Genomic DNA, 14,552 nt, shown 5'->3' on the forward strand with positions numbered 1-14,552 from the left:
CTTTGAACGTGAACTCTATGAGGAATATCTGGGTGCTGCAAGATTACTTTTATAAGTACATTTATTTTCTGTTTGTACCATCCATCTTAGGTGACCTGCAGTGGCTATTTGATTGCATTTGTTTGAAATTTACAGGCTGTTTTCCATCTACGCTTTTATTGTCATAGAGTTCATGATTATTCCAGTAGAGCTAGTGAAATCAGTCTAAGCATTTCGTTTCTCTCTGAGTTTGAAATTTGGAGGGAGAGAAGGGCACAAATGTATGGGATGTGTAACTTCAAAGTTGCATCTATCTCTTCAGACATTAGATAATCATAAGTAATTCAAACTCAGTTTACAAGCACTATAATGCTTCTTGGGTTGCGGCTGTCAAAAATTGCACCTGTAAGAGCTGGTCCAGTGGTGTAGTGGTTAAGTTTGTGCTCTCCACTTCAGCGGCCCAGGGTCCTTGGGTTCGGATCCCGGGTGCGACTTACACTGCTCATCAACTCACACTGTGGTGGCGACCCAGATACAAAACACAGGAAGCTTGGCACAGGTGTTAGCTCAGGGACAATCTTCCTCAAGCAAAAACAGGAAGACTGGCAACAGATGTTAGCTCAGGGTCAGTCTTCCTCACACACACACAAAACATAGCACGTGTAAAAGTACGAAATTTAAATAGGTAGTCTAAAAAGACTTCAACTTTATGACAATTAATCAAAGCAGTATTTTCCAAATTCACCCTCCTGAATTCTCCTTTTTGATTTTGCTCATGTGTGTGTATTATCTGCAGATGATTTATTTTCTATTTTCATTGAATTGACTCAGTAAACCTAAATACCTAATTTGGCCTCACAACCCTGGGGTGCCAATTATTTATGTTTCTAATGAATGTTAAAATAAATACATAACTAATAAACTAAACAACGTTTCTGAGTCAACTAAAATCATGCCTCATGGTTTCTGATCTGCATTTCACATCCCAGGACTATTTGGTGGCCCATACTGAGGGTATTCTTAATAGGAAAAGAAGAGAGCCTTGTACTGTAGGTGATGGTTTTTTGGGACAAACTTGCTCTAGGATATAAAGTAAAGGATGTAGAAGAACCCCCATACCTCTGTTTTACCTTCTGGTAACCGCAGTCCAGAAGTTTCTAACAGTGAGCATTATCAGAAATGCAGAACTTAATAGGTACGTACAGCAGGAGTAAAGTGTGAATAAAGCAGCAGCGACTCTGGCTCCTCCTCTGAGGAATGCAGATGTGTGATTTTCTAAATCAGGGGAAGATCTTTGAGTGTAGCTGCCCAGGGAGCTCTGAGAGTTGTGACATTTTCAAGCCTCTGCTGCTGGAGCTGCTCATTTCCGTTTTATCTTGGCCATGCTGACATCCAAATCACAGTTTTGTTGGGATGCTTTTGACAGCTGTCCGGAGACAATGACCAAAGAGAACAGCAGGTAAGAATGGAACCAAGTGCCAATGCCGCCTCTTGGAGGGATTAAGGAAATCAGTCAATAGCTTTCCTTCTGGAAGCATGGGGAATTTTATTGCTTATCGAACAGTGATGACTGCTGTGTTTCTATTTATGAAACAGATCAGAATGAGAGGAGTGGTGGCGGCTGTTGGGAAGTGAAACTCCACTAGGTAATTTCGAATTCTGTGCCTTCTCTCAGGTCTTTGAGCAAAATGGGAAATGGTTCAGTGAAACCCAAACATTCCAAGCATCCAGATGGCCACTCTGGGAACCTCACCACCGATGCCCTGCAGAGCAAGGTGACGGAACTGGAGAGAGAACTGAGGAGGAAGGATGCCGAGATCCAGGAGCGGGAGTACCATTTGAAGGAGCTGCGGGAGCAGCTGTCGAAGCAGACTGTAGCCATTGCAGAGCTCACGGAGGAGCTCCAGAACAAGTGCATCCAGCTGAACAAGCTTCAGGATGTGTTGCACATGCAGGGAGGAAGCCCGCTTCAGGCCTCTCCAGATAAAGTGCCTCTTGAGGTCCACCGGAAGACCTCAGGATTGGTCTCTCTCCATAGCAGAAGGGGAGCAAAGGCTGGGGTATCTGCTGAGCCAACAACCCGAACCTATGACCTCAATAAACCCCCTGAATTTTCCTTTGAGAAAGCAAGAGTCAGAAAGGACTCCAGGTAAGAAGTTTCCACACCCTTTTAACTTGGATGGCCTCCATGTTATGAAACACTAGAGTGATATTTATTAATCCTCCTCAGTGGTAAAGAGCATATTGACTCTTTCAGATTTGGAGATAGAAGGACTTCTAAAATGGTTTTGTTTTGCAAAAGAGTGTCCCTTTAAGCAGAACTTCTCTTTAAAGTTGGAATTGTGCTTAACCTAGACTTTGATTTGTGATATGTGTAACTGAGGAGCTGAGATTACAAAAGTAATTTCCATTGTCTTGAAAACCCTAAGGGGAGTGAAGAGGTAGCTTTTGGAAGTCTGTGCTTCTCTCTTTCTATAGGAGTGGACTTAAAAGTGTACACAAATCACAATGAATTATGAGTATGTATAATAAAAACCACTTATTAGCACTTAGTCTGCAAGTGTCATGAAAAAGGAGTGAGCTGGAGCCTCAAAGGGATGAGTTCATTCATTCACTCATTCCACAGTTTAAGCTGAGCATTACGTCTTCCACCCACTGTGTTAGATGCTAAGCATGTATCAGTGAATAAATAGACACAGAGGCTTTCTCGTGGGGAGGTAGACAGTGTACACGGACATAAGTAAGCATTCTGTAATTATTAATTGGGATACATGACATGATGAAACCAAGAGTACAGTGGGTAGTATCTGGGATTAGGGAGAGAGAATGGGAAGGAGGCAACAGGATTGAGATTGTCGCGGAGATGTGGCTAATGAGGTGACCGTTGACTGAGACCCAGAGGAGGAAAAGGAGCATAGACTAGGTGGAAACAATTAAAAGCTAGAATTAATTATAAAAATAAGGATTTTTAAAAGAACGTGTAAATATTTATCACGGCATTCTTGCATGTGTGTGTGTGTACTTTCTGGCTAAAGTCTGAACTTCCTAACCAGGAAAGATTGACTAGAAACATTATAAGTTACAGTCTCCTTTCTACATTGTTTTTAAATGAGTGAATATTTATTAGTTGAAATTAGATTTTTTGCCTTGGTAATGTCTTGGCTGGGCCTGGATCTCTCTTGCAAATTGCAATATTTGTGAAATTAAAACAAATTTTAATTTATTCACAGACACAAGTATATAAATCAAGATTAAAACATCTGACTTAAACAAATAAATGATTAATTTTGACAACAGAATCATAAAGGGAGGTTTAATTCATCAATTTGTTGACAGTACTTGGCACATAGTGAATGATTGATAAATATTTGTTAAGGAAACAAGTCATGCTGGATTGTTAATCATACTACTCTGTGGCTGAAAGAAATCTGATTAATATTAGAGTTCAGAAGAGTTTTTTTAAACCAAGAGTTTTTTATTAGTTGGTTTAGAAAGGTCTTATCTATTCCCTTTGCAAAAGTAATAATTATTTATTTTTAATGGTGTGAATTCAGAAATTATAAATGTTAGAAACTTATGCTTGCTTTTCAAAAACTGAACATCATCCATGGTTCTCTTTTGATATATCAGAGATATATGCACATATGGTGACATTATATGTCATGCATCATGTTACTATATAGACATAAGCATAATATAGTATTTACCCACAAAAAATCTTTCAAATATCAGTGTGCTTGTATATCTAGGAGAAGTGTAAGAGAATTCAATAGCAATTCATCTTCTTTGACCCTCTTCCTACATATTCCATCAGATTTCTCCTCTTGAACAAAGATAATGTTCAATTGTTTTGTTCCAAAGACTTGAGGCATCTTGAGGCAATACACTATTCTCCTGGTGTTAGGTAACTGAACAATCCAATATAAGCATATTCCTATGAATTTCTTTATTAGCTCTACTATGAAGAAGAAAATCAGTAGTTCTGCACAGGCAATTGCTGGGCCAAACCATACTCCTTTTCGTCTGTCTATCGTAAGTGGGACATGAGAGGAAAGACATTATAGCTCTTGAGAAAGGACTAGTAATGATTCCCCTCATCATAAAGGCAAGCCAGATGGATTCAAGTCTGTGTTGAGGTCATGATGAAGAAATGGGCTAACTGATTCCTAATGATTAAGTCCTAAAGAGAGCAAACTAGATGATTCAGGTCCTAATATTCCCCATATGCTTTCATAGAGCCTTGTGGTTCTAAATTCGAAAATTAAATAGAATATGGGAACCACTCTTTTTTTGTTGACTGGTTTGTGCCTTAATTTCCCTTGCAAAATATATCTTTCCTGAAGTCTGGAATAACTGGCTAAACAGAAACAGCTAGCATCATCAATTCAGAGATTTTTAGTTTTCCAGTTTTTCGACAGTGCTAAATATTACAGTTCATTTTCTATTTTCAGATAGTTCCAGTTTTGGAGGAAAGCCATAAGTAAACCTTGGATATTTTTGTCTACCTTTTACACTATCTATCAAAAATTTTGTAAGAAACAATTTTCTAGAAATTAGAGCTTTAAAAAATATGGGAGCATCATTCACTAATACAAGGATGACATACAGTAGCCTGGTTTGGCTACTTTTCCAAGCAGTTCCCGCTAGATAAGAGACAATTTAAGACATCAGTCAAAATGTCTCCTCTCTATATTCTTAGGTTCTCATGACATTTTGTTGAACTTTTATAAAGTTTATTAATTGAATTTATGACTAAATTTGTTCCTACTAATCTATGCCAATTACATTTTGGATGAAGTCCCCCCTCCATACTGGATCGGAAAGCCATTGAATGGCTTTTCAGTCTTTTTGTCAGAAAGGATGTCTCTGATGAGTACATAACAGTGAGCAGGAAATGGAGAGGAGACTCCCAGCCCTCCTGCAATCAGCAGCATCAGGAGACAGCAAGTACTGACAGAAACCAGAGCATAACGTTTGGAGAAATGATAGATTTGGAATGTGAGGATTCACTTTCAGTAACTCATGAGAGACTCTAAAACCCATGCCACAGCGGTCTGTGAGTTTGCTGAGGCCCCTGGGCTCAAATGTATTTCAAGTGGCAAGTGAACCTTGTCAACCTCCAGGCAGCCAGCTCATGCTAGCTTCATTGTCCTGTACCCATCAAGTGTACTTGTAGAGTCTGAAGGGGTAAGTTAAACTGTATAATTATACCTTCCTTTTTTTATGGAGAACTTATATCCTCTAATGGCATTGGAGAACTCTTGAAATTTGTCTCTTGCAAAATTCAAGGGTCTACCTTTTTTTTTTTTTTGGCCTGAGGAAGATTGACCCTGAGCTAATATCTGTGCCAGTCTTCCTCTGTTTTTTATATGTAGGATGATGCCACAGCATAGCTTGATGAGCAGTGTGTAGGTCTGTGCCCGGGATCCGAACCCGTGAACCCCAGACCACTGAAGCGTTGTATGCGAACGTAACCACTACGTCATCTGGCCAGCCCCAAGGGTCTACTTTTTAAGATCAGGTTCTGGAATAATTGAGTGTTGTCCAATAGAGCTGTCTGCAATGATGGAAAAGTTCTATAGTCTGTGTTGTCCAATATGATAGCCAATAGCAAAATGTACCTGTTGAGCACTTGAAATGTGGCCAGTGCCACTGAGGAGCTGAATTTTTAATTGTAATTAATTTTAAAATTGAATAGCCACGTGTGTCTAATGGCTATTGTATTGGATATTGCAGTTGTAATTTATGTATTCTTATGTGTTTTTGGCTGTGATTGCTATCTCTTGAGATGGGAATTATAATCTAGTGAAGTTTGGGAAAACTTTATAGACAAGGTAAGACCTGTGTTCAGTTTTAGGACAAAGTCACAGAAATGAGAATGTCCCTGTCAGATTGAGATGGCCACAATGTAGATTTGCTCTTAAACTGCATGGAACATGCAGTATGTCGTAGGCTTTTGTAGTGACTTAGCTTTGTGCCTGCTGACCGTTTTAGATATTCAGAAGCATACGACTATGCGGGCACATAGCCCATTTCTATTACAGGTACTCAGCCTTACTCAGGGATTGTAAATTTTCTTGAGTCCAAATATTACAGTATATCACACACTCTGATCTCTGGGTTAAATTTAACATAGTGAGCATCAGAAGACTTTAGAGCCAGTAGAACCTTAGAGATTATTTCACACTACTCCCATTACTGGAGAAGCGAAGAAACAGGTGCAGGGGAGTTGCAGAATATGCGATGGCAAGTGGCAGAGCTAAGTTTAGAATCCAAGACTCTTGACTTTGAAACCAGTTCTCTCCCTCTACAATCCTAGTGCTCTTAGAACTCCTCACAAAGATGAAAGGCCTCAAGTCAGACCAGTTTGGGCAGCAGTCTGCTGTATTATGACATGCTCTATTGATTGATAGGAGGAATGTTGGTGCTTCCTGGCTTCTTCCAAGCAGAGCTGAGCAGAGCCTACCCATTGCATCAATGTTCACCAAGTGCTGGATCCCCAGAGCTCAGGCGTGTGTGAAAAGGACACAGAGAATGGGTTTGATCCATCTGATGGCACAGACGGTGATTTATATGGAGGGACACGAATGGGATCCCAAATGAGTATAGTGCTTCTCAACGCTGAGAACTGAGAATCAGTGGCAAAGGAGGGTGAGAAAGAGCTCGGATAGCATTTCTGTTCATGTTTGACCTGCCTTGAGCACCAAGACAACTGTGCATCCAGAGGTCAGACCTTTTACTGAAATTAAATTTTCTGTTTATGTAGACATTGTTTAGCAAACTTCAGCACTGGCAGAGCAAAATTATGAGCTCAGGCTGCATGTCTGGTGGAGCACAGGCAAATTAATCGGAGACATCTGGCAAGTTGCTGGTATGAGTGCCTTTTGCTAAGAACGCTTAAACTATCATTTGAAACTATTGTTGTTCTGTGAAAAGGAAAGATAAAACAAAGACTTGCCGTCTGACTTCAGATGTTGACTCTAGTTTTAGGAAGGACAATTAGTTTCATTTGTCACTCCCACCCCAGGAGCAGAATAGGTAAAAGTGGAAAATGTGAGTGAGTCATCCCTTTAAAAAAGACGTGGAAAAGGAGTGAGGAAGAGTATGTTTGTGATTATTTGTGCCTCCTTTCTAAAGCCATGCTGAGCATTTGAATGTGCGTTATAGAAATGTGGCTTCTTTATTGAACAAGAGTGTTTCTATGGAATAATAATAATGATAGTAATAATAATAACATTTATATATACTAATTGTGTGCCAGGCACCACTCTGAATGCTTCCAACTATTGGATTATTTAATCCTCACAAAAAACCTGTAAGATAGATATTATTATTATCACTCCCATTTTATATTTGGGAAACTGAGGGATGCAGAATTAAATAACTTGCTTAAGATTACACAGCTTTTCATATTGGAACCAGGATTCAAAGCCAGGAAATCCGCTATCTAAAGTCTGTTCTATCAACTCCTATATACCACTTTTCCAACATAAATCTTACAGGAGGGCTCTTCACATTTTAGTTGGGAAGCCATGTAAAAAATTAAATATATAATTAGAAGTAAATACTCTTCTAATGCTTTTTTGTGTGTGAGTACAACCACTCCCTGCTGTTGTTACTTCTCCCTAAAAATTGTGCTTCTAGAAGGTGCTGCCCTGTTCCAGTTTGCAGTAGAGGAAAATTTTGCCGGAAGCAGGAGAGAAAGAAACCTTCTTTTTTTTCTTCTATGAAGTAGTCACTTAGATGTTGCTGTATAAGAGGTTATATATCTAGATTTTACATAGATTGTTAAAGATTTTTAAGAGTGTATGTACAGACTTTTAATTATCAGTTGGCCAGTTAAAAAAAACATGCATGTGCTTATGAATACTATTGCCTTATCGTGGGTCTTCAGAAAAGCAAAAAATGAAGCTCCTTAAATAAGGGAGGGAAGAAGAGAAAAGTCCAGTTGTGTGGTGATCTGATAGCCAGAAGCTATGGGTGAAGGCAGCTGGGTGATGGGTCTGGTGGAAGTTGTCAGGGTGTTTGAGAACAGAAGGATGTGCATTTAGCCATCCAGATCAGAACTCACTACTCAGGGGTGGGGTGAGGAAACCAAGTTGTCACTTAACTGCTAGATGTCTGTTGTTTTCTGTCCTTTATCTCATGGAGGCTGGACACTTACTAGTCTGGTGAGGTGGGTGTTGCTTTCCTCTTGTCCCAAAGGTGAGGTGAAAGCTCAGAGTCATTCAACAACTTGCTCAAGCTCCTGTGTTGGTAGTTTGTTGAACCAGGTTTCACATCTGCAGCTGCCTGATGTCAAAAATGTGTTCTTTACCACAGTGTGCACAGCCCTTCCAGATGGTGCAGCCTACAATGTGAATGGCTCCCCTTGGAGTTGGGTGTGGGGTGGGGTGGGTGGTGCTGTTAAACTTCAAGGAAAAGGAGAGAGAAGGAGCAGGGAGAAGTTGAAGAACCTGCCTAGAATTCAGTGGCAGCTGCCTTCATGGCTCTGGGTGCAGTTAAATAGGTTTGGGCAGACTTTCTGAGTCCTGGCCCCAGGCCCCTCTCACTTCCTGCCCCTGCACTTTCATCTCTCTCTCTAGGAGGCAAGGGCCACTGGCTCTCCTCACTCTGCACACTCCTCTCGGCCCTCTCTCAGCCTCTCAAATTGTCTTCTGCTTGGTTTATGGCTGCCCTTTGCTCCTTCTCAATTTATCCTCAAATCTTCCAGTCTCTCAATTGCTAGTTGTTAGGAAAAATGTTTAATTAAGCCTCCGAAAATGCTCAGGACTCGAGGACTTATTGTTGTGAATAGTCAAAAGTGTTAGCGCCCATTGTAGGTATGCAGCTGACTCCCAGCCTCCCCTCGCCTCTGGTCTATGTTCCTAGGAGTCGGAACTTGCACTATGATATTTTTATCCTTCATGAAAGCATAGCAATTTTTGACCCAGTAGTCTTGGCTAGGAAGATTCCCTTTACTCCTTCAGATTAGCAATTCAATTCAACAAATATTTGTTGAATATTGAATCAGTGAAGCTCATGCTTTAATTTTATTTTCTTCCTCTTCTGCTTCTCTTTTCTGTATTTCTTTCTGTCTTCTTGCCTCCATTTCTTTCACTTGTACTTTTATTTTGTTCTCTCCTAATTTTCCCCTGTTCTCAATATCAGACTAATCAATGACCACCAACACCAATTTTGAGTACTTGCTGTAGACCAGGCGCAGTGCGCTATGACCACAGTGTGCTATAGTTGTCTCAGTTATTTTCACAACAAACCTGCCGGGTAAGTAGTATTATCTGAGGCTTAGCAAGCATAAGTAACTAGCCCATGGTCATCTTTAGTAGCGCCTAAAGCTTGTCTAACCTCCCCTAGAGGTCAGGACAGCTACCCCTTAATTGGAGCAACTCTGAAACCTGTACTCATTTTATTTTGCTTGCTATCTTACTGATTTATAGGATATTTGTAGCAGTTTGCGGATCTGCTTGGCTCCAAATAAGTTACTTCAGGTGACTGTAGCAGTGCTGGCTTTGAACCGTTGTCCTGGGGGCTCGGGCAGGAGCCTACAGCTCTCCTCACTCACTTCTTACCTCTGCTTTTCCTCACAAACATTCCGTGCCATTCTGGATACTGTCTGTTTCCTTGCCAGGAAAGAGTATGGTAGAAATAGTATAGTTGAGAAGACGGAGGCCTTTTTCTTCTTACTTGTTGAATCAGAGGGAAGTGTTGTCACTGACCTTTGCCTCCTAAGATGCAGGGCAATCACTTTCCAGGGGAGCCTTCCTTTTCTTTCTGAAAACCTAAACAGCTCGGTTCCTGCTGCCTGACCTTTGCTAGGGTTTAAACTGCAATAAAATTCTCAAGAAGGGGAAAAGATCTGAAGCCAAGGATAAAGCTTTTCAGTTTTTAGACTCTGGAAGTACCTTCTATGTGAAAGATACATTTCTTCTATTTATCATTTGACTGAAACTGTTTCCTTTCTTTAAAGTCTCATTTTAAAATAATTTGTCTCCTCCTCTCCATGCTGACTCCCCTTAGAAGTATTTGTTAGTTGTAGATTTTTCAGTGCAGTCTTGTTTGATAGTTTTTTTGAGATCTATAATGGCCAGAGGATGTCCTATACGTAATTCATACTAAAGTGTGAGTGATCAGGAACTCCCAGTTTCCTTTTAATCCTTCTAGGAGTATTTGTTTGTCAAGCCAAATTAATTTTAATTGGTAAATTTCAAGCATCAGTTTTGATTGTCCTTTTGGGGTTTATGGATCAAGCTCTGGGAAATATGAAGGAAAGAAAGATCTGTAGCTTCCAGTCCCTTCTCTCCAGATGAGATGAGAAAAAGGGAGGTAAAAAAAGTGGGCAGAAGAAGATACTACTCAAAATCTCTTGGAAACAGAAACTCAGGGAAACCCGCTGTATTAGTTTTCTTTTGCTGCATAACAAGTTACCACCAACTTAGCAGCTTAAACACCACGTATTTGTTATCTCAGCATTTCCGTGGGTCGGGACTCCAGGCACAGCTCTTTAGGTCATCTGCTCCAGGTTCCACAATGCTGCAGTTAAGTTGTCAACTGGCTGTGTTCTTTTCTAGAGCTTTCTAGTAGAAGAGGTCTGCCTCTAAGCTGATGTGATTGTTGGCAGAATTCATTTCCTTGTGGTTGTAGGACTAAGGTCCCCATTTTCTTGCTGGCTGTCAGCCGGGGACTGCTGTCAGCTCCTAGAGGCTGCCCAGAGTTCCTGCCAAATGTCCCCTCCCCTGGGCCCTCTTGCAAAATGGCAGCAGACTTCTTCAAGGCCAGCTAGAGAATGTCTTTAGAGTTGGCTGAGATGAAGCCTTAAGTAGCATACGTGGGGTGACCCTCCCATCACTGTTGCCATATTCTGTTGGCAAGGAGCAAGTCACAGTTTCCATCCTTACTCAAGGGAAGGGGAATGTACAAGGGCGTGACAGCAGAGGGGTAGAGGTCATGGGGCCATCTTGGAATTCTGCGTGCCACACCAGGCCCCTTTGCTTCTCTGGGGTGAGATTCTTTGGCTAAGAATTTTGGCTATGCTGGATATGTAAAGTCATACATAAAATGTCCAGAATCATGTACACACATATTCATAGCAACAGTATTCACAATAGCCGAAAGGTGGAAACAACCCAAATGTCCATTAATGAATGAATGGATGGGAAAAAAATGCATTATATACATACAATGAGATATTCACACAAAGATAAGTCTCTTCCTTTTTCATGCTATGATGTGAATGAACCTTGAAGACATTATGCTAAATGAAACATCAGACTCAAAAACACAAATATTGTGTTATTCCACTTATATAAGGTACCTAGAACAGTCAGATTTACAAAAACATAAAGCAGAATTGAGGTTGCCAGGGACGGTGAAGAGGAGGGAATGGGGAGTTGTTGTTTAATGAGTATAGAGTTTGAGTTTGGGGCGATTAAAAAAGTTCTGGAGATGGATCATGGTGATAGTTACGAAATAATGGGAATATATTTAATACCACTGAACTGTGCACTTAAAAATGGTCTAAATGGTACGGTTTATGTTATATATGTTTTACACAATAAAAAAAAGTCCAGAGTCCTGGGGCTGACTTGACAGCATACCCATAAGTGCTAGACTGTTTCGGGATCCATACAGGATGCTGGGAGGAAGGAAAGAAGAGTACTGATTTTCTCTTTTCTGTATTTATTTCTTATCTTGCAAAGGAGAGTAAGACATGGCAAAGTCTTGTGACAAACAAACATTAATTAATTATTGTTAATTAATCAATGACTGCTAATTACTTGATAGTAATTGATTGATGGGCCTTCAATGGAAGCTTGCTCCCAGTGCTGTGGGAAAATAGAGGGAGAGGACACTTTCAAACTCCCTTGCATTTTCTTGTTTACAGCTGTAGTTCTTAACCCTAAGTGCACATTGTAGTCACCTGGGGAGTATTAAAAAATACTGATGTCAAAACCCCAGAGGGTTTGATTAGATTGAGTTGAGGTAAGGGCCTGGGCTACAGGGTTTATAAAAGCTCCCTTGACAATTCTAATGTGCAGCGACGATGGGGAACCATTTTGTTCTAGGAACAGCCTTCCCTGCAGCTCACTCCAGAAATATTCAGTTTGATGATCTAAGAGCAATACTCTTCACAGACGCTTAAGGGGACTATTGACCATTTCTACCTAATTACCATGCAGCACACTCATGATTATGCGTATCATTGAGTGTGTCAGATGAACTTCCTTGTAAGTTTTGGTTGTTTTCAGTATTTCATTATTAAACTCTGTTCTTCGATGCTCATGGGAATAGGATCATCTGCACACACGTAAGAAAGGGAGAGAAAAATGTTTGTTGTGAGCATGAAGTAACAGTAAACATGATTAAATTACAACCGTACTAATTACATGGGCAAAGGGTGAGAGAGTTGACAGCAGAAAGTCATACTTATTTTCTGATTACCTATGGAATGCCCTCATCTTTCTCATCCTGGTTTCTCAAATTATAAACGTGTGCATTTATTAGGGTTTTTTTTTCTTGTTGGTTTATCACTTAAAAAAATTTTTGGAGAAGGAAATAAAGAGATGCTTATCCTATTTATTGTCTGTGCCTTGTTTCCTAGGTAACTGACATTTCTCACCTCCACTCCTCTCTCTGTACCCATGATTTTTAACCTAGGAGAAAGAATTTGAAGGCCCTTCAGCGTTAATTTTGTTCCTACTGTGTGCCAGGTACAGTTCTAGATTTTAGATAATAAGCGGATGAAGAAAGCATAGTCACAATCTTGAAGATTGCAATCTCTTTGGGGAAATGAAAATTTATTGCAGTCTTGTGATTAATATTCTAAGAGATAGGTGTACAAAGGAAGGAGGGAGCAGCACACTTTGCTTGGTGGGATCAGGGAAACCTCCATAGCGCAGGTGACTTGACCTGAGTTTTGAAGGAGGAATAGATAGCAGGGAGACAAAGTAGCCTGGCACATTTGGGGACCCGCAAGTACTTCCATGGGCCTGTGGTACGCTGAGCAGGGGGAGGCTGGACAGGCAGTGGGGCTGGGTGGTCAGAAATCTTATCAACATCATAAAGAAGTCTCGCTAAATAAATAAAGGCAGGTCTCAAGTACAGAGTTTTTAGAACTGTTTTAACTCGAACGTTTTTAAGTTGCTGGAAACTTGCTGACCTGTATTAGTAATAGCTATCCCTTATGTAATATATTTTACATGCCAGGCCCTGTTCTTAGTGCCTTATACTGTTAACTAATTGAATTCTCATAGAAATCCTATGACCTCTGGACTGTGTTTATTGTCATTTTACAGCTGAGAAAACGCAAGGTTAAGTGACTTGTGCAGTGTTCCACCATTTGTAAGTGGCAGAATTAGGAATCATACCCTGACACTCCAGCCCCACTTTTTGTGCCCTTGACAGATGTGTTTTATAATAGGCTTTCTATTGGTATAAATGATTAGGCTATGACACGCTACACAAGTAAAGTTGCCTTGGCTCTATGCTCACAAGAAATCCTTGATAGATAAGAAGGAGGGGGAGGTTGCTGGTCCCTACTTTATACTGAGCCTTACCCAAAGGAGGTTGCAAGATACGTGCTACACATGACAAAAACAGTGAGAACACTGGCCTTTAATACACAGGACCCAGGCTGGCTCTGTGGCCGAGTGGTTAAGTTTGCGCGCTCCGCTGCAGGCGGCCCAGTGTTTCATTGGTTCGAATACTGGGCGCGGACATGGCACTGCTCATCAAACCACGCTGAGGCAGCGTCCCACATGCCACAACTAGAAGGACCCATACCGAAGAATATACAACTGTGTACCGGGGGGCTTTGGGGAGAAAAAGGAAAAAAATGAAAAAATCTAAAAAAAAAAAAATACACAGGACCAGAGAAGGAAGTCTGAGGGCCCAGCATAACAAAAACCATCAGTGGACGTTGAAAGTTAGACCTCCAAAGCAACTTAGAGCGCAGAAGTTTATTGCTGCAAAGAATATTAATTTTGTAAGTTGGGGGTAGAAAGGGATTAGAGGAGGATTACCAGTGCTGCCCCTGATGGGCGTAAATTTGAGATTCAGCCCTACTGGAGGAACTTTGACCTTAGCATAGGGTCTTGGCAGTGCCTCTATTTCTCCAAGATTTCCAGAACTTTTCCCATCCCACTCTTCTCCCCAAAAAACATGTTATAACTACTACCATTGCCAACTACAACTATTGCTGCCATTTATTAAATATTTACTGGCACCTTGTCCTAGTTAATATGCATAATATTCCTATGAAGTAGGTATGATTACTATGCTCTATTCACAGAGAAATCTGAGATTCAGAAAGGTTAAGTGACTTGACCAAAGTTACACAGCTGGGAAGTGGCAGAGCTGGGATTTGAAACTAGGATTTTCTGACTCCAAAGCCATACACAGGTTTTATTTTTTTAAGTGAATTTTTTATCAAAGTACACAAATTATGAAGTGAAGACACCCATGTAACCACTAAATAGATCAGGAAATAAATCATTACCAGCATCTCAAAAGGCTCTCCTGCTCACTTCCAATCCCTACCCATTATCTACCTCAAAGGTAGCCGCTGTCTGCACTAG

General features: G+C 40.6%; 1 protein-coding gene across 1 annotated transcript in view; it reads left to right on the plus strand.

The window, feature by feature from the left end:
- Positions 1-1,667: 1,667 nt before the first annotated feature.
- The window catches only part of PRKG2 (protein kinase cGMP-dependent 2), an 87,901-nt gene continuing 75,016 nt past the window's right edge, over positions 1,668-14,552 (plus strand). The window contains exon 1 of the mRNA XM_046657150.1: positions 1,668-2,128. Coding sequence (XP_046513106.1) covers positions 1,668-2,128 — 461 coding nt within the window. The remainder of the gene's footprint in view (positions 2,129-14,552) is intronic.

Source organism: Equus quagga, chromosome 3 (assembly GCF_021613505.1).
Source record: "Equus quagga isolate Etosha38 chromosome 3, UCLA_HA_Equagga_1.0, whole genome shotgun sequence".
NCBI classification, from domain to species: Eukaryota; Metazoa; Chordata; class Mammalia; order Perissodactyla; family Equidae; genus Equus; species Equus quagga.